Source organism: Lactuca sativa, chromosome 2 (genome assembly GCF_002870075.4).
Source record: "Lactuca sativa cultivar Salinas chromosome 2, Lsat_Salinas_v11, whole genome shotgun sequence".
Taxonomy (NCBI): domain Eukaryota; kingdom Viridiplantae; phylum Streptophyta; class Magnoliopsida; order Asterales; family Asteraceae; genus Lactuca; species Lactuca sativa.
In genome coordinates this window covers 232,114,572-232,140,944 of record NC_056624.2, presented here as the reverse complement: position 1 = coordinate 232,140,944, position 26,373 = coordinate 232,114,572, and the positions used below count along the sequence as shown (strand labels likewise).

Below are 26,373 nucleotides of genomic sequence, written 5' to 3'. Positions count from 1 at the left end.
TATTTTCTTCATGGGTTCATGAGAGGTGGTTGGTATGGCATCTAAAGTGAGATAGAAGCTTGGATCTAAGGATGCTACTTCAGATCTAAGCTTATGATGGTCCTATATGTCATAAAGTCCCTATTGATGAGTGTTTGAAGGAGCTATTTTGTCCCAAACCCTAGCCCTAGAGTGTAAAGTGCCTAGATCTCCTTGGATTCATGTAAAATTTGCCACTTTACCTGATGGATGGCCTTAGGAAGGGTAGATCTATGGTTTGGATCATCTGCATGGCTTGGAAAGCCTCTGTATGAATTCAGACCCGGTGGTACTCGGCGAGTCACATGGGTGGACTCGACGAGTTGCTTGAGGATAGGCTGGAACTCGACGAGTTCGAAGAACAACTCGGCGAGTTGGATGAAGATGGCCTGGAACTCGGCGAGTTGGAAGAACAACTCGGCGAGTAGGTTGAAGATAGCCTTAGACTCGACGAGTCTGTTATTGGACTCGGCGAGTCTTGTCGAAGAGTCCCAATCTTTTCTGGTAGAGCCGTGAAACGGTGAGTCAAGGGGTGACTCGGTGAGTTGTGTGTGAGTGGACTCAGAGTTGTTGAACTCGGCGAGTCTCGGGGTGACTCGGCGAGTTGAGTCGCGGATTGGGGAATTTCTGAGCATGGGGACTCGGCGAGTCATCGGGTTGACTCGGCGAGTAGAGTCAGTCAGGGGTTGACTTTGACCAAGGGTTGACCAGTTAATTTCCAGGGGCATTTTGGTAATTGTTGAATATTGTTTTGAGTTTCAGTGCCTTGGTAGTTGTCCAATGGTGGAGACCGTATCAGTGATCGGAGCAGCTTGGGTTATCTGTTCAGTCGGTAGTTTCGAGGTGAGTTATCTTCACTATATCAACAGGGTCTAAGGCACCAAGGCCGACCCTTTATCGGATTGAGATCTGGGTATTTGCTGTATGTTATTGCTTTGATATGTTGCATCCTGGTAGCTAGGATGGTATACGTTAGAGACTTGTTTGAGATCGGTATCCTGAGATGTAGGGTGATGCTATGCTAGTGATCGGTTAGGTCGGTATCCTGATTAGGATGATGATATGCTATGTGATCTGTTTGATCGGTTTGTTGACTGTGAATTGTTATATGATTGTATGTTTATGTGCACATGGTTGTTGGACTGGAGTTGGGTTGAGGCGGGTCCTGCTTTGTTATGTAGGCCAAGATACCCAGGGCGGACCGGTTGTCCCGAAGGCCCAGCGAGCGCCCGAATAGGCTGTAGACCCCAAGAGGGCGGACCAGACGTGCCGAGGCTCGGAGAGTGGACCAGGCCGACTGAAGGCCCGGTGCGGGCGGACCAGTCATACTATAGACTCAGAGAGTGGACTAGGTGGATTGAAGGCCCGGTGCGGGCGGACCAATCACACTGCAGACTCGATGTATGTGGTTAGATTCGGAGAGTGGACCAGGTGGATTGAAGGTCCGGTGCGGGCGGACCAATCACACTGTAGACTCGAGGTATATGGCTAGACTCGGAGAGTGGACCAGGTGGACTGTTGGCCGGTGCGGCGGACCAGTCACACAGTAGACCCGAAGTGCATGGTTGTTCTGTGATCGGATAAGTTATGGCATGTTATGCGTGTATGGTATATGTGGTTGGGATTTTGGGGATATCTCACTAAGCTTTTGGGCTTACAGTTGTGGTTTTATATTTTTCAGGTTTTTCAGGAGACCGTGGCAAGGCGAAGGCGTGATCGTACCGCTCCTCGTGTTTATGTTGTGATGAGATTCTGGGAATACTTAAAATAAATTGTATTGAAAACCTTTTTGTAATAACTTTAATGGAATCGGGTTGTTTTCGAAAATTTTAAACTGGTTGGAATTTTTCGGTCGTTACAAGTTGGTATCAGAGCCTTGGTTTGAGTGAATTGGAGGAACACTCGTGTGACTCAAGTCTCAAATCGAGGAGAGTTTTCAAAAGAGAATTTAAAATGGTTTTCAAAATGAGTAAAGGAGGACGCGGAGGTACGATCAGCCGGAGCCATTAAGTAACCCCAAAATACCATGCATGATATTTGTTTTTGAGCTTTGATAGAACAACATGCTAGTGATAGGCTAGGGATCTTCAAGATTTCATGATAATGCTGCCTGATTTGTGATTCCTGTAGCCTAGGGTTTCGTTGTGGGAGATTTCCAGTGTTCTTCTAGTGGTGAGGGTTGAGCGCTTGATTGTATGTTTTCTCTAGGGTGTTGTGGTAGTACTTCATACAAATATGGGTAGGTGTGGAAGGTTGTATGGGCCCGTACTACTGAAAGCACAGGACCCATACGCATATTAGGGAAACCATGACTTCTAGGGTTGGGTTGAGAGAGTTGGTTCCCAGGATAGTGGGAAGTGTCTGAGATTTTGTGGTGTTTTTCAGTATGGAGATTCTGAGGCATGCTGGGAGTAGATCCGGGCAGGATCGGGAGCAGGAGAGGGAGTTCCGGGCGGGTCAGTACTGCCCGAGGTTATTGGTCAGATGAGCACGTGCGAGTTGGATGCGAGGATTCGTGAGATCCTGTGTGATGAGATTGCTGCGTTGTTCCGGGCTGAGTTGTCGGAGCTGTTTGGGTCGACCAAGACCGCCATGGTTGAGTATTTTGATGAGCGTTATGCAGCCCTCACAGAGACGGCTGCCGCGGCGGCTACATCGGCTGTAGCCGCGGCAGGGGGAGGAGCTGGTCGGGGCTTTCAGTATCGGGACTTCGATAATACGAAGCCTCCCACCTTTGATGGAGTTCAGGACCCGATTGTTGCTATGAGATGGTTATCAGACGTGGAGGGGTGTTTCTTCATTCATGCCCTGCTGATCAGAGGGTGAGGTGTGCTCTGAACCTGTTGAGGCTCGGGGCGAAGGATTGGTGGAGGTTGACCACGGGGTCATATTCAGATGCGCAGAGGGCTGCAGTTTCATGGGATCAGTTCAGAGAGATGTTCAGCACTCGCTATGTTCCGCGAGTTGAGAGGGAGAGATTGGCTCAGGAGTTCCTTGAGCTGAAGCAGGATTCAGATTCGGTGACTGAGATCACCAGGATGTTCACTGAGAGGGCGATGTTCTGCCCAGAGTTCGCTTCGGAGCAGGCTCAGATGTCTCGATATCTGAGCATGCTCAAGAGGGACATCAGGCAGTTTGTGTCTACGCAGAGGTGCGAGACTTTGTTGGAGTTACAGGAGGCCGCCAGGCGGCGCGAGTTAGAGATTGAGTTGTAGATGCGTGAGTTGAGGCAGGCTCCGGTGCAGTTGCAGCCGGCGCCAAAACGGTCCAAGACCGTTGATTCTAGAGTAGGGGATCTGAGTAGCCACACTTGTGGGAAGTGTGGAAGGAGTCACACCAGAGTTTGTAGGTCCGGTGGTGCATGCCACAAGTGCAGAAAGGAGGGGCACTATGCAAGGGATTGTTGGCAGTCAGCGCCGGTTCGGGATTTGAGGATTTGTTACCATTGTCATCAGGTTGGACATTTGAGGGTCAACTGTCCACAGCTTGCTGCAGGACCGGTGCAGGCTCTAGCACCGGCCACTTTGAGGATCACAGGTGGAGGTCAGGGTGGAGCGAAGCCCCCAAGGGCTCAAGGTCGTGCTTTTCAGCTTACAGCAGAGGAGGTCAGAGCAGTGCCGGATGCAGCTGCGGATATGTTTCTTCCTTGATGTCCTGTTATCTTGTGATTATTGTGGTGTATTGTTTTTGTGTTAGTATCTTTGTGTGGTCCTCAGTGTGGTATTCGTTGTTCTTGAGGGTTATGGCATGGCTATGGGTTTAGTTTTGGGAGTTTCGTGGTTATCATTTATGGGGGGGGGGGGTTGTTAGTGGAAACCTGGCATTGGTCTGAAGGCCGGGTAGCATCTGCTTTCTGAGGAGTGGTTAGCTGTAGATTGAGTTCTTTCGAGCGGGATAATCAGTGTTGATATGGAATTTTGTTAAGGTTGTTTATGCTTGTGGGAAGCAGTCTGCGTGTAAGTGTTGGTTTTGTGTAGGGTTGTTTTGGGTGGTCGGTAATGGCGACCGGTGTTGATAGTCAGTGCTATAAGTGGGGGAGAATTGGAAAATTCTCTGGAAGATCGATGAGCATGTGAGGTTGCTTAGCTGTTTGGGATTCAACAGTGTTCTGTCAGCCCAGAGTGTAGGCTGGTAAGAGCAAGTGTCGGGCATGCGGGGCGGGATACATACCTAGAGCATTTGATTGTGGAGGGCCTGGGATCAAGCCGGGATCGATTATGTGTGATGGAGATGGAGTTCGGAACCCCTAGAGGGCTAGAACAGTATGCATGGGAGGATTTCCCGGAGAGATAAATTGGAATGAGGAATGGTAGTTGAGCGGTTCGGATAGACTGAAGGCCGGTAGGCGTACCAGTCAGGCCGAAGGCTCAGAGAACGTTCCAGCCAGACTGAAGGCACTGGAGGGCGGTCCAGATTGGCTGAAGGTTCTGAGAGTGGTCCAGATTGGCTGAAGGCCTGGTGAGGTGGTCCAGTCATGCTAAAGACTCTGCAGGCGTTGTTAGATCGGTTCGAGGATATGGATTGTGTTTATGCGGCATGATAGCATTAGAAGGTCTGGCCTCGGGTTTTGATCTTGATTAGTGGAGTTTGTGCACGGGCTTGAGAGTCCCTGCGATCAGAGTCAGAGCATGTGTGCGGTTATGCTATGAAAGAGTGGTGTAGCGTTGGGCGAGCACCGTGGCACTTGTCGGAGTGACAAGGTGGCCAAGTGGATTTCCTTGGAAAAGGAAAGAGAGAGGAGTGTAACTCCGAGAGGGAATGAAAATTCACAGAAGTGAAAGAGGCAGAGCAGAGTTATGATTATAGTGATCCAATTATGGGCTTTGAGCAGCATGATTGCGGCAATGGCATGGAATCACATCCGGTTTGGGATGTCTGCTAAGGTCGCAGAAGGAATTCCGCGGGTGTAGAGCCAAGGGGCTCGGAAGGGATGCAGGGAGGGAGTCTTGGGCTCTCAGTGTGATTCTGATCAGGAAATTGTGTATGTAGTAGTGGTTCATCCTGGGGGATGTTTGGAGATGTCGTCAGTGTATCGGGTTTTCCCAACCTGAGGGTGCTAGAGCTAGTTCAGCATGTGTATGTGATTGCAAGAGGAGAACTCATGGGAGTTGCTCTGAAGAATGTGTCTTTCTGTCAGCAGAATGATTAGAGTTGGACTCGGATCGGGAATCCGGTGGTGCATGGTTATTTTCTAGCTCATATGGGTTGAGTGATGGTTGTGATTTGGAACAGTGTTGCATTATGAGTAGTACTCAGTTGTTAAGTGGAGTTATCAGAGGGTAAAGCTGGTGGCCGGCTCGAGACGGTGGTCAGGACACTGTAAGGAAGGAGAAAGTGAGTTTCTGATTCTATGGTTGTGTTTTGAGGAACCTGGTTGGGTTAATGTCAGGTGATGCGTGGCAGGAGTATTTCTAAGAGTTGAGTTGTAGCAGGCTTCGAGGACGAAGCCTAATGTAAGTGGGGGAGAATTGTAACATCTCGGAATAGCAAGAGTAAAGTTGAAGGGCTAAAAGAGTAAAATGGAAAGGAGCGACTCTAGTCGCGTGTTAAATGACCAACTCGGCGAGTAGCATGGGTGGACTCGGCGAGTTGGTGCTGAGTGGAGAAAACCCTAAATCCAAAGGTTGAGCCCTATATAAAGAACATTATGTCTCCTCCTCAGCCTCCTTATCATCCCTTGAGTTTCAGAAGCCCTAATTTCGTGAGGAAACCCCATTGTTGAGTGAATTAGAGCTTGGAGAAGGATATTAGGTGCTTCAAGCTTGAAGATTTGAGGCTTGTATTAGGAAGCTTGGGGGGAAACAACAATCTACAGTTGGTTGGGCTCATTCCAAGGGTAAGGAACCATTTCCTTAAGCTATTTTCTTCATGGGTTCATGAGAGGTGGTTGGTATGGCATCTAAAGTGAGATAGAAGCTTGGATCTGAGGATGCTACTTCAGATCTAAGCTTATGATGGCCCTATATGTCATAAAGTCCCTGTTGATGAGTGTTTGAAGGAGCTATTTTGTCCCAAACCCTAGCCCTAGAGTGTAAAGTGCCTAGATCTCCTTGGATTCACGTAAAGTTTGCCACTTTACATGATGGATGGCCTTAGGAAGGGTAGATCTATGGTTTGGATCATCTGCATGGCTTGGAAAGCCTCTGTATGAATTCAGACCCAATGGTACTTGGCGAGTCACATGGGTGGACTCGGCGAGTTGCTTGAAGATAGGCTGGAACTCAACGAGTTGGAAGAACAACTCGGCGAGTTGGATGAAGATGGCCTGGAACTCGGCGAGTTGGAAGAACAACTCGGCGAGTAGGTTGAAGATAGCCTTAGACTTGACGAGTCTGTTATTGGACTCGGCGAGTCTTGTCGAAGAGTCCCAATGTTTTCTGGTTGAGCCGTGAATCAGTGAGTCAAGGGGTGACTCGGTGAGTTGTGTGCGAGTGGACTCAGAGTTGTTGAACTCGGCGAGTCTCGGGGTGACTCGGCGAGTTGAGTCGCGGATTGGGGAATTTCTGAGCATGGGGACTCGGCGAGTCATCGGGTTGACTCGGCGAGTAGAGTCAGTCAGGGGTTGACTTTGACCAAGGGTTGACCAGTTAATTTCCAGGGGCATTGGTAATTGTTGAATATTGTTTTGAGTTTCAGTGCCTTGGTAGTTGTCCAGTGGTGGAGACCGTATCAGTGATCGGAGCAGCTTGGGTTATCTGTTCAGTCGGTAGTTTCGAGGTGAGTTATCCTCACTATATCAACAGGGTCTAAGGCACCAAGGCTGGCCCTTTATCGGATTGAGATATGGGTATTTGTTGTATGTTATTGCTTTGATATGTTGCATCCTGGTAGCTAGGATGGTATACGTTAGAGACTTGTTTGAGATCGGTATCCTGAGATGTAGGGTGATGCTATGCTAGTGACCGGTTAGGTCGGTATCCTGATTAGGATGATGATATGCTATGTGATCTGTTTGATCGGTTTGTTGACTGTGAATTGTTATATGATTGTATGTTTGTTGTTGGACTGGAGTTGGGTTGAGGTGGGTCCTGCTTTGTGCTGTAGGCCAAGATACCCAGGGCGGACCGGTTGTCCCGAAGGCCCAACGAGCGGCCCAGATAGGCTGTAGGCCCCAAGAGGGCGGACCAGACGTGCCGAGGCTCGGAGAGTGGACCAGGCCGACTAAAGGTCTGGTGCGGGCGGACCAGTCATACTGTAGACTCAGAGAGTGGACCAGGTGGATTGAAGGCCCGGTGCGGGCGGACCAATCACACTGCAGACTCGATGTATGTGGTTAGATTCAGAGAGTGGACCAGGTGGATTGAAGGCCCGATGCGGGCGGACCAATCACACTATAGACTCGAGGTATATGGCTAGACTCGGAGGGTGGACCAGGTGGACTGTTGGCCGGTGCGACAGACCAGTCACACAGTAGACCCGAAGTGCATGGTTGTTCTATGATCAAATATGTTATGGCATGTTAAGCGTGTATGGTATATGTGGTTGGTATTTTGGCGATATCTCACTAAGCTTTCGGGCTTACAGTTGTGGTTTTATATTTTTCAGGTTCTTCAGGAGACCGTGGCAAGGGGAAGGTGTGATCGTACCGCTCCTCGTGTTTATGTTGTGATGAGATTCTGGGAATACTTAAAATAAATTGTATTGAAAACCTTTTTGTAATAACTTTAATGGAATCAGGTTGTTTTCGAAAATTTTAAATTGGTTGGAATTTTTCGGTCGTTACACCCAAGATGGAGATTTTATGAGCAAGTAGTCTCCATTGGCCTAGATCTATCATATTCCAGGACTATATGAGTTGTATGTTCATAAAAATGCAATCTTGGACGTGAATCTTGAGCCATGCATGAGATCTAGACTCTTGGAGGAGAAAGGAAAGGTGTTAGAAGGTGTGGGGAACCTTTATAGCCATGAAAAGGCTTAAAGGTTTCGACTTTATGGATTAAGAAGTATTAAAATGGCTAGATCTGGAATATGGGGTTATGTCTTAATCGTTTAAGACATTAGAATGAGGAAGTGAGAAACTGGGATGTACGCTGGGCGTAATCCCAGTACGCGCCGCATAATGGGTCGCGTCCCCCGTTTCTGGAATGCAAGGGTACGCCCCACGTACAGGAGTTGGTACGCCCCGCGTACTGCTTACTGTTGACTTTTGTTGACTTTTAAGGTTTTGGTTAACATTTGGACTTTCGAGTCAGGGAGGGGTGAAATGGTCTTTTACCCTTCTGTGGGATAGTGGAAAAGGGTGTAGCATAGCCTTGGAAGCCTTTAATAATTAGAATGATTATTTGTTGTGATTAGGCGGGGCTTGGTCGTTGTTTCGAGATTCAGAGATATCTAGCACGTGAGATTCTAGACATCATACGGGGGGAGTCTTCTCACTATATTGTACCTGGAAAGGTACCTATGTGTGACCGGAAGGTCTTGTATGCTATGAGATGCATGTTTTGTATGCTATGCGTTGCATGTTCTATATGCGTTATGTATGTGATATGTATGTTATGTATGATATGGGCTTGAAGGCATTATGACGTGGACCGGAAGGTCAGGGAGTCATGGACCGGAAGGTCGATACGAGTAGGACCGGAAGGTCTACTGGGACTGGAACGGAAGTTCCCTGAGACATATGGACCGGAAGGTCGTGTTGAGTATGGCCTGGAAAGGCGTATGTGTGTAAGGGTATTTTGGGGAACTCACTAAGCATTTATGCTTACAGTTGTTGTGTTATATGTTTCAGGTACTAGCGAGGACCGTGGGAAGGCGCTGACGTGACTCGTACACACTAGAGAGAGGATTTGATTTTTGTGATCTTGGGATACGATATGTTTTGATAACTATTGTTGGATATTTTTGAAAATATTTTATGTAAAAATGGTTGTGACAAAATGAAATTTTTGTTTTGAAAATTACGTTGTTACACCGCTTATCAAGATACGACCCACTAATGATTTATGGCATGCAAAATGGCATATACCAATTCTTGATGATATAATCCAGACAATAGCAGAGAACCAAACCAGAGTTAATGCTTACTCCGAACTAAAACAAAATTCCCAAGCAAAATAAATCTTGGCAATAAACAAAAAGGAAGCAAAAGATAACATACCCACAATAGCACCTGATGGAACCTTGGTCTCCCCTGACTGACATTACAATACTTAGCTCTTCCCAAATGGGGTTATCCCCGACCCACCCTCACAACCAATAAAGATCCTCGAAGAACCCAGAGTGGATGCACTTACTGCCTCACCTCTCAACATCGGTCAGTCGACGTTCTTGTGGCCCACTTAATTGCAGTGAAAACATAACGGGCTTGCCCCCTGAGGACAGTCCCAATTGACATGAATAACCCTTCTACACTTGAAGCAGCTCATGCCCCTAGAACGACAAACCCCATCATGCTGCTTCCCACACAAGCTGCACTGACCACGACCCTGCTGGCCCCTCGATTGCTGATCTTAAGTCTTGGGTCTCTTCGCAGGACCCTCAACTCCCTGCACATACTTTGGCTCCTTCTTCCCCAGGTGCTCCAAATCAGTCTCCTGACCTTGGGTTACCCCGACCATCCTATCACCCGTCTAAATAGCCAAGGTCCAACCATCGAACCTGGCGACCAATCTAGCAGTAACACGCCCAATGATGTTGGGTAACTCCTTGCGTAAGGCTAGCGAAACCTCCGCGACAATCCAATCATGGGATCGAACCTCCTGAAAACAGGGTACATAACTCACTTTCGATCCCAAATGACAAGGACTAACAACATGATCCTCCTTCCTGAGTGCTCGACACCATACTGAGAAACAACATGCAAATGATCAGGACATACTCAAGAACCCTCATCCCACATGCTTCCTAGATTCTCCAAGATTCTCCCTGATTCGAGTATGAATTTTGTGCTTTTAGTAGTACAGGCCCAATACTACCTTCCACACTTATCCACATTTTCCTCAAGAATCATCCCAAATCCTCCAAGTAACCTTTCAAACTAACACTCGAAGCGCCCGCTAAACAGCACAACAAAACCCACTGAAGCATTTCCTAGGCTTTCCTAGGTTCCCGACCTCACCCTGACATCAGCTGCTGAAGAACTCCCCATAATGTCAGTTACCTACCTCATGAATACAATCACATGCAACAAAGGTTAGATAATCCTTCGAGTAACATACTCATCCCTACAACGATTGGACTCAGACGAGAGGTACGCAATAGGGTCAAATCCATCAATATGAGATTATTCAACCTTTGTCACATGTGACTTAACATATTTACTTGGTAGCTAACTCCCATCACCTAAGAGTTTCATAAAGCACAAAGCAAGCAACATTCGTGCAGTAGCACTCCGATCCATAGAATAACCAAAGAACATTCAAACTCACACCCCACAACTCATGCTAGGAGTCTTTACCCTCACTGCTGACTGCTTTACGCATACCATTATATCAAATCTAGCATTTCACGCTTCCTAGGCTACAAGGCATCACATATCAAACCAATCTATCGCTGACTAATAAGAACTAGCATGCAAGTCTACAAGCTCATACAATATGCATACAAGACATCTCTCCTAGCATTCTACCATGCAAAAACTGAGCAGACCCTTAGCCTTAACTAGCATGCGATTCACAGATTCATAAATCAATCATATCAGATAACATGTATGGGTATTTTGGGAAAAACTTACTTGAGCTCAATTGATTGCATGCACCACACCCTTTCTTGTCTTAGAAAACTCTTTTCTTAAAATCCATTTCTTTTTGAAAAGCTTCACCAAACCCTCAGTTTGAGTTCAGGCACACCCGAGAGTATGTCCGAATCACTCAAACCAAGACTCGGATAACAACTTGTAACGTCCCCCAAATAAGATCATAAAATTTTTCATTTTAGAATAATAAAACATCAAACCATATTATAGTCATAAAACCAAGGCTACCAAATGTATCGATACATCATCAATATCAGAGTAAATAATAAAATGCAGAAACATGTGGTGTGTGCTCTGCATTCATCCCGAACTCTCTCATTTGAAAATCGAAGTACTTGAAACATAAACTGAAAACCGTAAGCACAAAGCTTAGTGAGTTCCCTAAAATACCACATACCATACATAATAAATCATATACTGGGCCCCCGCCCGGTATCGAGTCTCACTCGGCTTCGGGACCCGCACGACTTCGATCCCCGCTCAGTATACAAATATGTTATTCTTATGCCTTGCCTGCCATCGGGCCTCGCCCGGTATAAACATATAACATATAAACACACAACATATGCCATAATCACAAAGATAAATAGTATATATAGACTAGCCTTCGGGCCCCGCCTGGCATCGGCTCGTACCTGATAATCATAAAAACACATACATATAACTAGCATAGAATATACTTATTAGACCCCGCTCGGCATCGAGCCCGAATCGGTAAACATAAAACACATAACACATGTAAGAGTCACGCAAACAACAAGTATACTAAGTATAACAAACAATGAGCTGACATTGGTGCCTTCGAACCGTTAAATACAGTAAGAAAATTCATATTGCACTGCCAAATCTCACAAAAAGAATCTCTGGCTGCTACCTCGCTAAGATCCCCAAATCACCAAAATAGTCACATGATTTGTATTATTGCTGTAAATTTATGTGTTATATTTTCATAAATGTATATATTTATATTTCTTTAAGTGTACATGTTATATTTAAATATGTGTATAATATTTCCATAAATAAGTGTATTTAGTTTAATGTGTTACAGAAAAAATTATTTAGTTGATAATATGTTTGTTTTATTAAGATCTGTAATGAAATTTATATTACGTGATGCAAATTCTTTATTTGATTATTTTTATTTAATAGTATAATTTTTATAGTTATTAAACATTTTTTTTAGATAAATTGTAAAGGCCTTTTAAATTTATGTTGTATTAATGAAAATGTAAGAAATGTTCAATCGATATAAAAAATAGAATGAAAAATAGCATGAGGCTGGAGATTAATCACTATTAAGCAACTTTATTATTCATTATGAAATTAAAACGAAAAATAGAATATTACTGAAGATGTCTTCAAGGTTTGTTTCATTGAGGTTAATGCTAGATTCTGAGTTGTTTCAGTGGTGGAAAGTGGTCCAACATCAAACATGTCTAAACACCAAAATGAACATTTCAAAACTTACAAATATTAAACAGATTAGAACAAGTATGATTAGATCGGAATTGAGTTGGTTTCTTTTTCGAAAAATTAAAAAAAGGAAGTTGCTTAGTTTTGAAGGATGTTCTTTTCCGATTTTAAAAGAGTTAAAGAAATGACAGTAAAACCGTAAAGGTAAAAAAAAGTAAAATGGCAGTGTAGATTCTGTTGGTCACCAATGCAGTTGCCTCAGACTATAAAATAAATGTGGTTTATGGATTTTATTATTTTTACAAGATCGTAATTTAGTTATATCTTTTACTCTAAATAAGCAGATATTTATACTTTTTTCATTGATAATACCAACATGGCAACATTTAAGCCTAAGTTTAATTATAGACTATAGTATGTATGTTGTTTATAATTATAAATAACAGCATGCTTATATGAGTAGGCAACAAATTAACATCTATTTTCTTAAACATATATATTAACATCGTATCTAAATTTTTACGAGCAGTATGTGATCTAACACATGTTAACGTTTTATAAGTTTCTTATTCCATATTATAAGTTTCTAATTCCATATTGTTATTATTAATTTTTTTTTGAACCGGCAAAGTAACCTAGTCCTAAATATCATCTATGTCTCCAGTGAGACTTGAACCTATAAAGTCTCATTTAAAAGAGTCATTTCTTACTGCTAGGCTAAAGAAATTTTGATCCATATTGTTATTATCAATAAACACACATATGCGATGCTAGTAATTGGGTAAAACGTAATAATTACCTATATTATTGGTAAGAATAACATCCATTATTATAAGAACAAAATACATTATTATTTATGCATTGTGTTAAGAATACGCAAAAATTATTGTTGAATGCGTTGTTTATTTATGCTTTTAGTGTCTGATTGAGACCTCCCACTTTACTTTCACTGGTAACATTCTGTTGAGCCATACGACATAATGTTAATGTACGTATTATGCCACCAGTAAAAAGACCATGCAGATGTAGATCCTTCAATGTACTCACTGCTTAAAAACCACCTTCATTCAACTCAAACGTTGCAACCCATGCATTGACTGTACGTACGGTTTGATTTAGATGTTTTGCATAGTAAAACTTTTACCAAATGAAAAAGCTTGGTTGAATGGATATGACATAGTTGAACAGATCAAAATTGATTTGGTTCGTTTGGTGTAATTCGAATCTTGCTTTTATTTTCTTTAGTTTCACATCAAAACATATATAGAGACATGTCAACCCGAATCTGAAATGTTCTTTCTTTTTCATATGTGGATTAGTTCTATAAATCTTGTTTTAAAAAGATAAAAAAAAAAAAAAAAAAACAGAAAAGAAACGTTATTGTAAGTTCTGGACTTTTGGTGAAAGAAGAAACTAAAAAGCAAGATCTCTCTCTCTCTCTCTCTCTCTCTCTCTCTCTCAAATTTTTATAAACAATTTGAAATAATCTAAAGGTGTTTCATGAGGTTTAGTTTTTACAAAATCTTTCAGCTGTTAAAAGAAAGAAAAAAAGAAGATAATAAAAGTTTTGGTTTTGAAAAAACGTAAAATCCAGGAGGAGTATGATGTGTGAGAATCATGTGGTGTCACTGCTTTAACCTGTTCCAGAAAATAATGAATCTGAAGAATAACAACAACTAGAAGACAAACTGATGATGCACAGGAGGCGCAGTTTGAACCGAAGCTATCAACAGTACCTATTGATTCCACTCAACCCCTCAATCTGTCAATCAGATCGATTGCTACGTGCCTACGTCTACATGTTAGTATTTATCTTTCGTTAGATCATTATTTAAAGACTAAATTACATAAAAAGGCCCCTGTGGTTTAGTAAAATTTTCATTATAAGTCGAAGTTTCAGATATTATGAACCATAATTTCCATGCGGTCCTAATCATTCCGATTAACATCGTTAAAGACCTGTAAAATGACCAAGCTATCCATTATTTTGTCTATGATATTTTATTAATTTATTAATTTTGTACCAATATCATATTTAAAGTACTAAGACCGACTGGTATACATTGCACGAGAGGGTCCGTGGTTTAGGTGGTCACAAACCACGACCGTTCACACCACCCCGGTGGTTCGTGGTCGTGGCCTTTCATGCTCCGGAAAACGATTCCAAACGGCCAATAGCCTTCATTTCTTGCATTAAATCTCCTTTGACCTTTCTTCTCCATTCCTAACGGCTATTTTGCAATTCCTTCAATATTTACCTATAAATACTACCGCTCATCTTCTTATTTTTCATACAATTTTTCTCCCTTTAGATATATTTTTGTTGTTTGATCCTTTAAAAAACACGCCTCCTGAAAATAAGAAATGATCAGAAGAGGAAGAAGAGAAATTAACACAAGCATGAGTGACAGTTTCGGAAGAAAACGTTGGTCAAACTTCCGGTTCTTTTTGGAGAAATGTTGAAAGTGTTTTCCATGGTTTAATGGGTTGTGCAATTCGAAATGTTGATGAAATATGCTTGAAGTGGTGCGATACGAGGGTCAAATGTTCTGAGTTCAATAGAATTTACAACTTTGTTATAAGCAACGTTTATGAAGCCGATATCGATCTGGTTAATGTGGCCATGGAACAATATGAAAACACGAATCATCAACGTTTTAGACATGTCAAAGCTTGACAAAAATTGAAGAATTCCCCAAAAATGGAATAACCTTGCTTAAAAAAACACAAATTAGAAGTTTGGTATTTTTAGCTTTTTAATTATTAATGTTATTTTTATTGTTTTTTTATTTGTCTTAATGTAATTTTTAGTTTTAACGTTATTTTTTTCGTTTTAATTACTGTAGTTTTTAATTAATGTAATTTAGTGTTTTAAATTAATGAAAATTAGTATTTAAAAAAACAATTATATGAATTTTTGAATTAAATTTAATTAAAAAAATGAGCTGGAGTGGTGTGTTAGTGGTAAGTATCCCATGTTAGTGGTAGGGGAATGTGGTGCTGATGTGACACCCACCACATATGTGGTATGTGGTGGGTATAACGGATGGTCTAAGGGCCACCCCACCCCACTCTTTTCTCCTCACTACGCAATTACCACCATCCCCTTCCCTCTTTCTTTTGTCCCATGTCCTAGACTTTTGTTTTGGCGACCAAGATCTAGACTCCACATGAAAAATCATTGATAGGCTAAAAATATTCATACAAATTTGCATGAGTGTCATCGGTCCTTCATAGATGCAGAATTTCCCTCGATTATCATCTTTGATATATTCATAATTTCACAATGTTTTACCAGTGGACCTAAGTAGAATAATTTTATTGCTGCAACAACTAAAAACAAAATAATGATAAAATGCAAACCGAAATCTAGTGGACCAACTTGAGTTTTTAGAACTTCCGATTCGATCTTGTTGCATCGTACTCACTTGTAAAAACAAATCCATTCAGAGTTACAAACCCTTATAAGTACCCGATGAGAAGCACATTTACAAATATCGCCCCTAAGATTGGAACAGATCCATAAAGGAGGTTCAAGGATTAAACCATGTATATCCAAATGTCATTATTGATTTGCGATTTACTCCCCCTCTCCATGACGAGTCCCAAACGAGTTCGACATGGTCTGTATCTCGACCGTAAAAGGCAATATTCATTTAGAGTAAGAGAAATTCGTTAGTTCAAAGGTGAAGTTTTTAAGAAGCGACCACAACATCGTTTGATTAGAGGTTGTAATAGAGGAACCGACTTATAAGTATTGTATCTTAGGTTTCATGATCATAAATGAAGTAAAGAAGTCTACATCTAAAGATGGGGCGGCCGGGGAAGACACAAAATCAAGATGCTCTAGTAGAGGTTGTAGTTAAGGCCAAACACAACCAAACATGGTTGTGGAGGTGGTTTTCCTATTGTTGAAGACCCACATACACTATCATATTTACACCATCTAACTTGGACATTAGAGAGTAAAACTACGACTCACCCAAGTTTGATTGACCTGAGGCCTTAACTTTCACTTAGTGGTTACATGCTCCATAGAAATCTCTAAATATAGAGGTGAACATGGTATGATACTTGACCCATTTTCGTCAGAACGTGTACCGTACTGTTAGCCTATATGTTATTAGCCAACATGTTTATAGGCTCTTTAGGCTTTACCCATTAGGGTTTTATATTGCTAGCATTTATTCTCCGCTTTCTTTTTTTGTAGCTTTTTATGCTTTTCATTGAGAACCTTGTAATTTCTCTTTATCATGATCATATGGTAATATTATCATGGTATCAGAGCGAATGGTTGATACATTGTTAGAAGGTTTTGTAGCAGTTTCATTTTCAATTTGTTTGATGCTTCTTCGCTGCTGATGTTCGTTTGTTTGTTGGTATTCGTTTGCTGTTAATGTTAGCTCGTTGTTGTTGTTCGATCTCTTGTTGTTTGATTGGTTGCTTCCATTGGTTTGTTGTTATTCTCATTCTCAGATTGCTTACCTATTGTTGTGGTTGTTTATTCTTTGCCAACATGATTGGAAATGATGATTCCCTTAAGTTAATCAGTACTCGTCTATATAGAAAGAACTACATATTGGAGTTATGCTATGAAGAAGTTCCTTAGTAGGGAGAATATGTGGGGCTATGTCACTGGGACTAAAGCCAAACCCTAAGTGCCTCAAGCTGGGAATTTTGATTTTTTGGTTGATGCTTGGGAGACTGATAACTCGAAGGTCATTACTTGGATTAACAATTTTTTTACTCATTATATTGGTATGCAGTTAGCTAAATATGACACAACAAAGGAAGTTTGGAATCACTTGGAGAGACTGTATACTCAATCTAACTTTGTTAAACAGTATCAATTGGAATATGATATCCGTGCCCTTCAACAAAATGACCAGAGTATTCAAGATTTCGATGCTGTTATGTCTGATTTGTGGGATCAATTGGCTCTTACTGAATCTAAAGAGTTAAAAGATTTTAACCCTTATATTGCTAGGAGGGAAGAACAACATTTGGTCTAGTTTTTGATGGCCTTGTGTTCTTATTTTGAAGGCCCACATGGAACGATTCTTCATCTCTCCCCTTTCTCTTAGTGGATTATGTTGTTCATGAGCTGATTGCTGAAGAGACTCGTGTCAAGTGTCACGCGGATAAAGGGTTTAAAGCAACCTCCATTCCTATTTCCTTTCATCCTATGCTTGTTGTTTCCTCTAATCAGTCTCGACAAACTCCAATGATTGCTTATGATGAGTGTGCATTCTGCGAACAGAAAAATCATTGGAAAGCTCAGGTGCAGTTTGTTTTTTTGAAGCAAAACTCCGTAAAGTATGTGGACCACCTCTGCAACCCTCTGCAGTAGAAGAGATGGACCAAACGGTTGCAGACTGTAATAAGAAGTGTGTTTGTTTTTTTAATATCTACATCCTGCTGCAGATATTAAAAAATTAAAATAAACTGATTTTATAATCCAAAAATAGTTTTTTAATACTGACAATTTAATAATGTATAACATTTCGGCAAAAATTTATGATATTTCAGCAAAAATAATGATATTTTAACAAAAAAAATAAAGATATTTTAGCATAAAATAATGATATTTCATCAACAAATTATTATTATTCAATAAAAAAAATTCAACTAGAATAAACAAAAAAAACAAAAAAAAAGTGAAATAAGATTTCAGCAATATATAATCAATATTTTAACAAGAAAAAAAAGAAGAAGAAGAGGTTGGAAGAGGTAGAAAGAGGCAAAACAAGTGCTGCGCCAATAAGAACACGCGCACAAGTTTTTTAATCCAAAGACTTTTGAAAAACAAAGAACCGCGAGATGAAAAGTGTTGTGCGTGTGCTGCGCCGCGCAACATTAAAGGTATGAAGAGATTTTTTCCAAAAAACAAACAGCACCTCAGTGTCCATTTTTAGTTAACAATGGTAAATCTGATCAGCCTCAGTTGGGACAATAGAATAAGTATGGTCAACAGAAGTTTCAGCTACATTCCTCTGGTACTCCTCCATGGACACCTTGTCCCCCATAGTTTGTTGTTGCTGCTACATCACTAGTTGACATGAAATATGTTGGAAACAAGCCACCATCTGCATTGGATCCCTAGGTTTTCGATAGTTTCAGACATTATTTGGCCTCTAATCCCACTGCCATGTCTGCATCTATGTCTCATTGCCGCCCTACTTCATCCCGTACCTTAGGTATTCCCTCATCTTTGTGGATTATAAATTCTGGTGCATCCCATCACATGACTCCTCATTTGTTATCATTTACTTATTTGTCACATGTGTCATCTATCTCTGTTATGTTTGCTAGTGATACATCTATGTTAGTCGAGGGTGTTGGGTTTTTTTCTATTTCTCATATCATTGCCCCGGATATTTATTACATTCCCAAACTTACTTTGAATCTTGCTTCAGTCAGTCAGTTGTGTAAGTCTGGTAATTAGGTGTTCTTTTCTAATTTTTTTCTGTGTTATACACGATCAACAGACCTAGAATGTGATTGGGATCGACCGTAGGTGGGGGAATTGTATGTCTCTGAGGTTCTCAAAGTATCTTTTTGTAACACCCGGTTCCTGGTACATATTTAATTCCATGTATTATTGTATTTTACTTTGGGACTCGGAGAGTTGAAGGCCTGACTCGTGAGTAGACTCGACATTATGCGCGGATTTTAAGTGATCTACTCGACGAGTCGGGAGACCGACTCGACGAGTAGGAGCTGTCTGGAAAAAACCCTAATATTTAGGGTTTGCACCCTATTTAAACACCTTAAGTGGTTCTCTTTGCAGCCTCCAACACCCTCAGACAATCCCCACGAACCCTAATCGTTTTTGAGTAATTTTGAGCTCTTTGTGCCATTTTGTGCAAGTTAGAAGGTTGAAGAGAAGAAGAAGGAGCTTGGGATTTCAGAAGGACCAAGGAGATCCAGAGATTTTGCTTCATTTCCTGTTTGTTAGAGGTAAAAAGTCCAGACCTTTCTTCTCCTTTCATTAAATACTCTTTTTAGAGTAACTTAGGGTTCTTGGATGCCATTTTGGAGCCATTCTTGGATGCAACCACGGTTTTGGGATAAGGACTTCAGATTTGGAGCCATTGAGGGTTCCCATGGCATAAAGGTGCCAACTTTATGGCCATAGGAGACCCATGCTTCATATAAACCCCTTTTTATGGATTTTTGAGCCAAAAGCCCCATGCATGGACATCAAGTTTGTAGCTTTACGTGAAAAAGGGACCTTAGGAGGCCAAATCTATAGTTTTGATGCGTTAAGACCCATTATAATCGACTGTATAGTTTTGGACAAAGAGGGACTCGGCGAGTCACTTGGGTGACTCGGCGAGTCGAGACGCTTTTTCCCCCAAATCGTCTTCTGGAAATGGTTTTGGTTGAGTGGAAGGAACACTCAGCCTGCTAGGGGTTTGTTTTGGACCTGGAAATCATAGGAATCGGTGAGTGTATGAGCAGACTCGGCGAGTCCAAAGCAATGTCCCAACCTGATGAAGACGGTCTCGATGAGTTCGTGGAGAACTTGACGAGTCAAAGGCTAGACTCATTCATTCAGATGAAGATGAACTCGGCGAGTTCAAGAACGAACTTGACGAGTCAGTTTAAGATAGTGAAAATGTGTTGTTGAAGGTGAACTCACCAAGCTCTTGCTAGACTCGACGAGTAAGGACGAGATTATGGCAGTAAGGGGATGAGGGGACTCGGCGAGTTGGTGGACCAACTCGGCGAGTCGAGTCAATCAAAAGTTGACTTTGACTAGGGTTTGACCTTGACTTTGACTTGGATTTGGGTTGACCCTTGTAAGGGTTATGAGTATGTACTAGTAATCGAGAAGGGTCTTTGTGTAGGGATTGAGGAGTAGAGACGAGTTGAGTTCCGTGCCGAGGACTGTGCAGATACTACACTACATCGAGGTGAGTTACCTTTTAGTAGAAATGGGTCTAAGGCCACAATGCCGGCCCATCATCAAGAGTTGCTTGATAGATGATTGTCTTTGTGATAATTATCTAGGTTTGCGATTATCTGTTACGATTTGTGTGCTAGCATGATATGATGTTGTGTGATAGTGGTAGTAGGGGGAATAGTCCCCGACTACCGGTCGATAGGGATAAAGGGGTAGCCTAGTACCCAACTATGTTAGACAATATGTTTATGTTATGTGATGTTATTATGTGGTAGTGGTAGGGGTGAAATAGTCCTCGTAACCGGTTGAGATATACTGGAGGGTAGGTCGGGCACCCAGATATGCCTAACAGGGTAGGTTCGGCACCCATATATGCCTGACATGGTAGGCCGGGCACCCAGATATGCCTGGCAGTATGTGATTTGGATAGTATGTGGTATGATGGGGGGGAACTCACTAAGCTTCATGCTTACAATTTTTAGTTTTGTTTCAGGTACCTCTTCAGTGAAGGGGAAAGAGCCGGCGCGGTAGCTGCACATCACACGCACATCAGATTTCCGCACTATGTGATTCATGGGATTGTACTCTGATTTTATTACTGTTCGATGTTTTGATTTTGAGACATGTTCATAAGGGTTTATGGATTGATATGATATCGACAATGTTTTCTGTAAACGATTTTATAAACTACTTAATCAAAAACGAAATTTTTGGACTCGAAATTTAGGATGTTACAAGTTGGTATCAGAGCCTTGGTTTGAAGGATTTAGACACACCTTCGGGGGTGTCTAGACTCAAATCGAGGATTTGAAGGATTTTTCACAAGAATTTTTTTTCCAAAAGATAAAGTGAGAAGTTTTGAGTAAGAACGAGGTGTGTGATGTGCGCGGCCGGCCGAGCTCAAGTAAGTTTTCCCCAATATACCCATACGATTATGAGAACTGCATGCTAGATTAGGGCTAAGGATTTAGGAAGGATGCCTTATATGCTTATTGCCGATGTATGAGAACTACATGCTAGATTAGGGCTAAGGATCTAGGAAGATGCCATATATGCCCGCTATATGTGTTTTTGAGCTGCAAGATGTTACTAATTACTTAGTTATATGATAGCTTGGATAGAGTATGTTAGATTTGGTTACTCAATGCCCAAATGTCGTTGCTTCGTGCTAATAGGAGTTCTAACTATCTTTAGTTAACTAATGAATGAATACATCACATTCCATATTGCGAGGATTAAATAGTTTCAAAAGGTTAGGTTTAGCCCTATTTCGCAGCTCTTGTCTGAGTCCAACCGTTGTAGGGTAGGACCTCTCATTTGAAGAATTATCTGGTCTTAGTAATATGTAATGGTATGCGTGAGATAGCTAGGTAAAGGTAGCAAGAACTTTTTATGCGGCTGATTACGGAGAGTGGATTGGAGAGTTACCCTAGGGTAAGCCTAGGATGAGACTAGCAAAGAGTGTAGTCGTAATAGAAGGGACTTGGTGAAGTCAAGGAAATCCTTGAGGAAAGTACGGATAGATGTGGAAGGTAGTATGAGCCTATACTACTGAAAGCAGATGATCCATACTTGAGTCAAGGAGGGTCGAGATAGAACCAAGGAAATTGTTGAGTGTGTAAGACCTCTAGAGATGTTGTATGGCCCTGACATTTATATGTTTTGTTTAGGATCGTTCCATGTGAATGGTATCCCAGTTCAGGTGTTGTTTGATTCGGGTGCTACCCGATCATTTCTCTCTCTTGCGCTTAGTAAGAGGTTCCCTGAGGCATCGGGCAAGTTGGATTGCCCCTAGAGGTCAAGATTGCGGACGATCGATCAGTGCGAGCATTAGAGGTTTTCAAGGATTGTGTTTTGAGGTTGTTCGAGGAGCGTTATTTGGTAGACTTGGTTCTTATCCCGTTGCGGGGGAACAAGGTGATTATAGGCATGAATTGGCTGAGCCCCAATAGGGCAGTGATAGAGTGCGCGCAACGATTAGTGAGAGTCAGGACCCAAGGTGGGGGAGAGTTGGTGATCCAGGGCGAGAGGCCACAGTGTGGACCGACATTATGTTCAACAGCGTGGGCTAGGCGCTACTTTCATCAGGGTTACGCAAGGTATGTCACCTATGTTTTGGATACCCGAGAGGCGGTTCAGGCGACAGTGAGTGATGTGCCAGTGGTACAAGAGTACGCGAATGTATTCCCAGAGGAGCTCCCTAGGATACCTCCGGAGAGGCATGTGAAGTTCAGGATCGACCTGGTCCCTGGTACGGCTCCGATAGCCAAGGCACCGTATCGGTTGGATCCTCCTGAGATACAGGAGTTGTCTACACAGCTACAGGAGCTGTTAGACAAGGCACCATATCGGTCTGTGATAGTTTTCATTGATGACATCTTGGTTTATTCCAAGACATAAGAACAACATGAGGATCACTTACGAGAGGTGTTGGATACCCTGAGGAGGGAGAGCTTGTACGCTAAGTTCTCCAAGTGCGAGTTGTGGTTGTGCGAGGTGCAGTTTCTTGGGCACCTTGTCAACCAGAACGAGATTTTGGTTGACCCGGCCAAGGTGGAGGTCGTGATGAGATGGGAGGTTCCGAAGTCTCCATCTGAGATTCGGAGTTTTCTGGGATTAGCCGGCTACTATCAGAGATTCATCCAGGATTTTTCTAAAATAGTTATACCCTTGACCCGACTGACGAAGAAAGTCATTGTATTTCGCTGGGGGCTTGAGCCGCAGGCCGCATTCGAGACGCTGAGACAGAGATTGTTTGAGGTGCCAATCTTAGCCCTGCCAGAGAGCGTGGAGGGTTTTCTTGTGTATTGCGATGCGTCCATCTCAGGTTTGGGCACGGTATTGATGCAGAGGGGTCATGTTATCGCCTACGTTTCAATGCAGCTGATGCCTCATGAGGCGAACTATCTGACGCATGACTTGGAGTTGGGGGTAGTTGTTTTCGCCCTCAAGATTTGGTGTCATTACCTCTATGGGGTCCACTGTACCATCTACACGGACCATAAGAGTTTGAGGTACCTTATGGATCAGCCGAATCTGAAATGAAGCAACGTCGGTGGCTTGATGTGGTGAATGATTACGATTGTGAGATCCTCTACCACATGGGGAAGGCCAACATCATGGCCGATATGCTTAGCCGTAAGGCAACGCCGATCAGAGATATTTTCTTGAGGATGACGGTGGTGACTCCACTGTTGGATCGGATTCGAGAGGCCCAACAGGAGGCTATGAAGGAGGAACATCGTAAGAGTGAGCACATTTTTGTCCAGGTTTCCTCCTTCGATTATGACTACCGTGGGTTGTTGACACTACATCGTAGAGTGTGAGTCCCATATCATGGAGGTGTGTGGCATGTATTGATGGAGGAGGCGCACAAATGCAAATTTTCTATTCATCCTGGGGCGACGAAGATGTATAGGGATCTTCGTCTTGATTGTTGGTGGCCCTGCATGAAGAGGGATGTATCTTGGTTCGTTGAGAGATGCCTGACCTGCAGGAAGGTTAAGGCCGAGCACCAGAGGCCTCACGGCAAGACCCATCCATTGGATATTCCACTATGGAAATAGGAAGATATCCCTATGTATTTCATCACAAACACTACTAGAAAAAAGGCCTTTTACGACGCTCATTGCGCGTCGTAAAACGCTCAGACGACGCGCAAATGCGTGTCAAGGAAGGCCCTGTCATAAAGAGAGACGACGCGCTTTTGCGCGTCGTCTATAGACGACGCGCAATTACGACGCGCATTTATGACGCGCATTTACGACGCGCGTTTACGACACGCAATGCGTATCAAGGAAGGCCCCGTCATAAAGGAAGACGACACGCATTCGCGTGTCGTAACCTTACGACGCGCGTGTTAATGACACGCAATGCGTATCAAGAAAGCCCCTGTCAAGAAAGGCCATGTCATAAATGAAGATGACACACATTTTTGCGTATCATAATTCTAAATGTTTTAAAAAAAATATTATATTATTGATTTACTAATTTTCAAATTAAATAATACATTAAAAATCTCATAATACAAAATAAAATACCATAAGTAACAAAGATAATTCATTTCACTAATATGTCAAATACAAATAATTATTCCAATATTGAGTAATTGTAATAAAATAAATGAACTCAAGAGAAGTAGAATTTATATACAATCGCATTATCTAGCTTACTATGTGCTAACAACTCTCTAGGTGTTTGCTTTTGCTTGAGTTTTGTTTCCTCCAAAGCTTCTAGCCATGCCAAAGTATGAGTCTTGCTTTTGCTTGAGTCTTATGCATGTCCAAATCAAGTAAAACATTGCTAAATTATATTCATCAAGTCCTTGCTGTGAAGTCTTAGATAGATGCTTAACTGTAATATCCAATCCTTCTAGCAGGCCCTAGAGATCAACCTGCCAAAATAGTACACCAAATTAATCAGAAGCTGAGATGCTACCTATAGGACAATCCAAAAACACAATAAATCCATGGACTTACTGTGGATCAATAATTACATACACCAAAGTAATGAAAACAGATGTTTGTTGGCCACACAACACACATAACAAATGTAGCAGAAATGACACATACCTTCTTGGAACTGAATTGAAGTCACCACAGACGAACATTGGAATATCTGCACTTGCAATTATCTTTTCCAATCCTTTTAACAGTGTGTGAACCTTCAATTTTCACATTCATATAGTTTTTAAGTTATTAAACAAGAAGAAAAAGTGTATATATACAAACAACAAGAGACACTTATCTTCTTTGTTGTCATTTCTCTTCGACAAAATCTACACTAAAAAAATGTGCGCATGTATGTTAATGTCAAAATTCCTATGAGGGCAAAATGGTCATAATAATTTGGAACAATCCGGAAGAGTATTTTTGTCCGAGTGGAAAGTGAATCTTGATTTTATACATTTATATATATATATATATATATATATATATATATATATATATACACACACACACAACACAACACAATATCAATGTATGTTAGTGTGTGTGCTAATAACCGAGAAGCTAAATAGCTTCCTAACATGGAAGATAACATGAAAGTAGCAAAAATGAAACCATGTGGAATGTCTTCACCATTTAGGCTTAAAGCAGGTGTCCATAGAAACACAAAAGTGTACATTGAACCCTCGAATAAAGATTGTATTGCACCCAATAATGCTATCTTTTCATCTGTTTTTACACACAAAAAAAAAAAAAACTATTAGGTCCAAATTTAGAAGGCAGAATGATATGTATGCATAATTACAAGATTGCCACTTTGGATTCTTCATGCTTCTCCTGTATATGTATGAGAGAGAGAGAGGGGGGAGAGAGAGACCTGATGCAATTGCAACAGCAGCACCCCTGAATTGGGTCATTAGATCTTTGCTTTCTGATGAGTCACCATAATTTTTAGTCCATGATGATATGATGATGGCCATTCCAATGGCAAGAAAGATTGAAGCTGCATCAAATGGAGCAACAGGTCCCATGGCCAATGAACCAACTAAAAGATTTCCAAATAAACCAGCTAAAATGGCAACCAGTCCATTCCCAAGAAATATTGCCTTAGAGAACGTAATTGATAGCCATTGTTGCTCAAAACCTCTCTATAGATGCATCAAAACAAGAGCATTAGAACCATACACAATATAAAGGGTGTATTTAGAAATGTAATATTATATCTCACCTTGTTGTGTTCAGCAACAAGCCATGATTCAAAGGCTGAAAAGAGGAGAGAGGTGGCAATCCCTCCCAATATACGCCACACCATTAGAATTCTGTACTGAGGTGAATGCTTGGTGATGCAACTCAGAATGTAGGTTATGCAGTAAGTAATTGAAGCTCTTTTTCCTTCTCCTTGTCCTTCACAACCCCATTTTTAACAAGTTCTTGCTCTTCTAAGGTTGTTTTCTTTGAATTTTGATCCTTAATTTTCACCTTTGATTCAGGTTCCTTTCGTGACAGATCTGGTAAACTTTTCCTCACTACATATTACATAACAAGATTTCTAAGCATCTATCTCACTAACAGTTGAGTAAGGAAAACTGAAATTTGCTTTGTACTTTATTTTTTACCCATAGCAGCAACCTACTTACATACGTACGTCTCCTTACCAATAATAGCAATGTATTTGATTATTATTTTTTACTTATAATAACACTTATAAGTTATACCTACCATAATAGCAATGTACTTGATTTTTACCCAAAATGGCAATGTTGCATTTTCTACATATATATACAAGCATTTTAAGTTATCTACTACATAATACTACTATCTGTAAAGAAAATATAAGTTTGTTGCTACTAAAAACAAGCTATCAAGATTAAAATCCAACATTGCTA

General features: G+C 41.7%; 1 protein-coding gene across 1 annotated transcript; it reads right to left on the bottom strand.

Annotated features, from left to right (window-relative positions):
- Positions 1–24,796: 24,796 nt before the first annotated feature.
- LOC128132502 (uncharacterized) lies at positions 24,797–25,629 on the bottom strand (the record flags this gene model as incomplete). Its single annotated transcript, XM_052769109.1, has 3 exons — positions 24,797–24,821; positions 24,991–25,216; positions 25,365–25,629. Coding segments are annotated over 3 exons (516 nt in total), but the record flags the coding sequence as incomplete, so codon positions are not given.
- Positions 25,630–26,373: the final 744 nt, after the last annotated feature.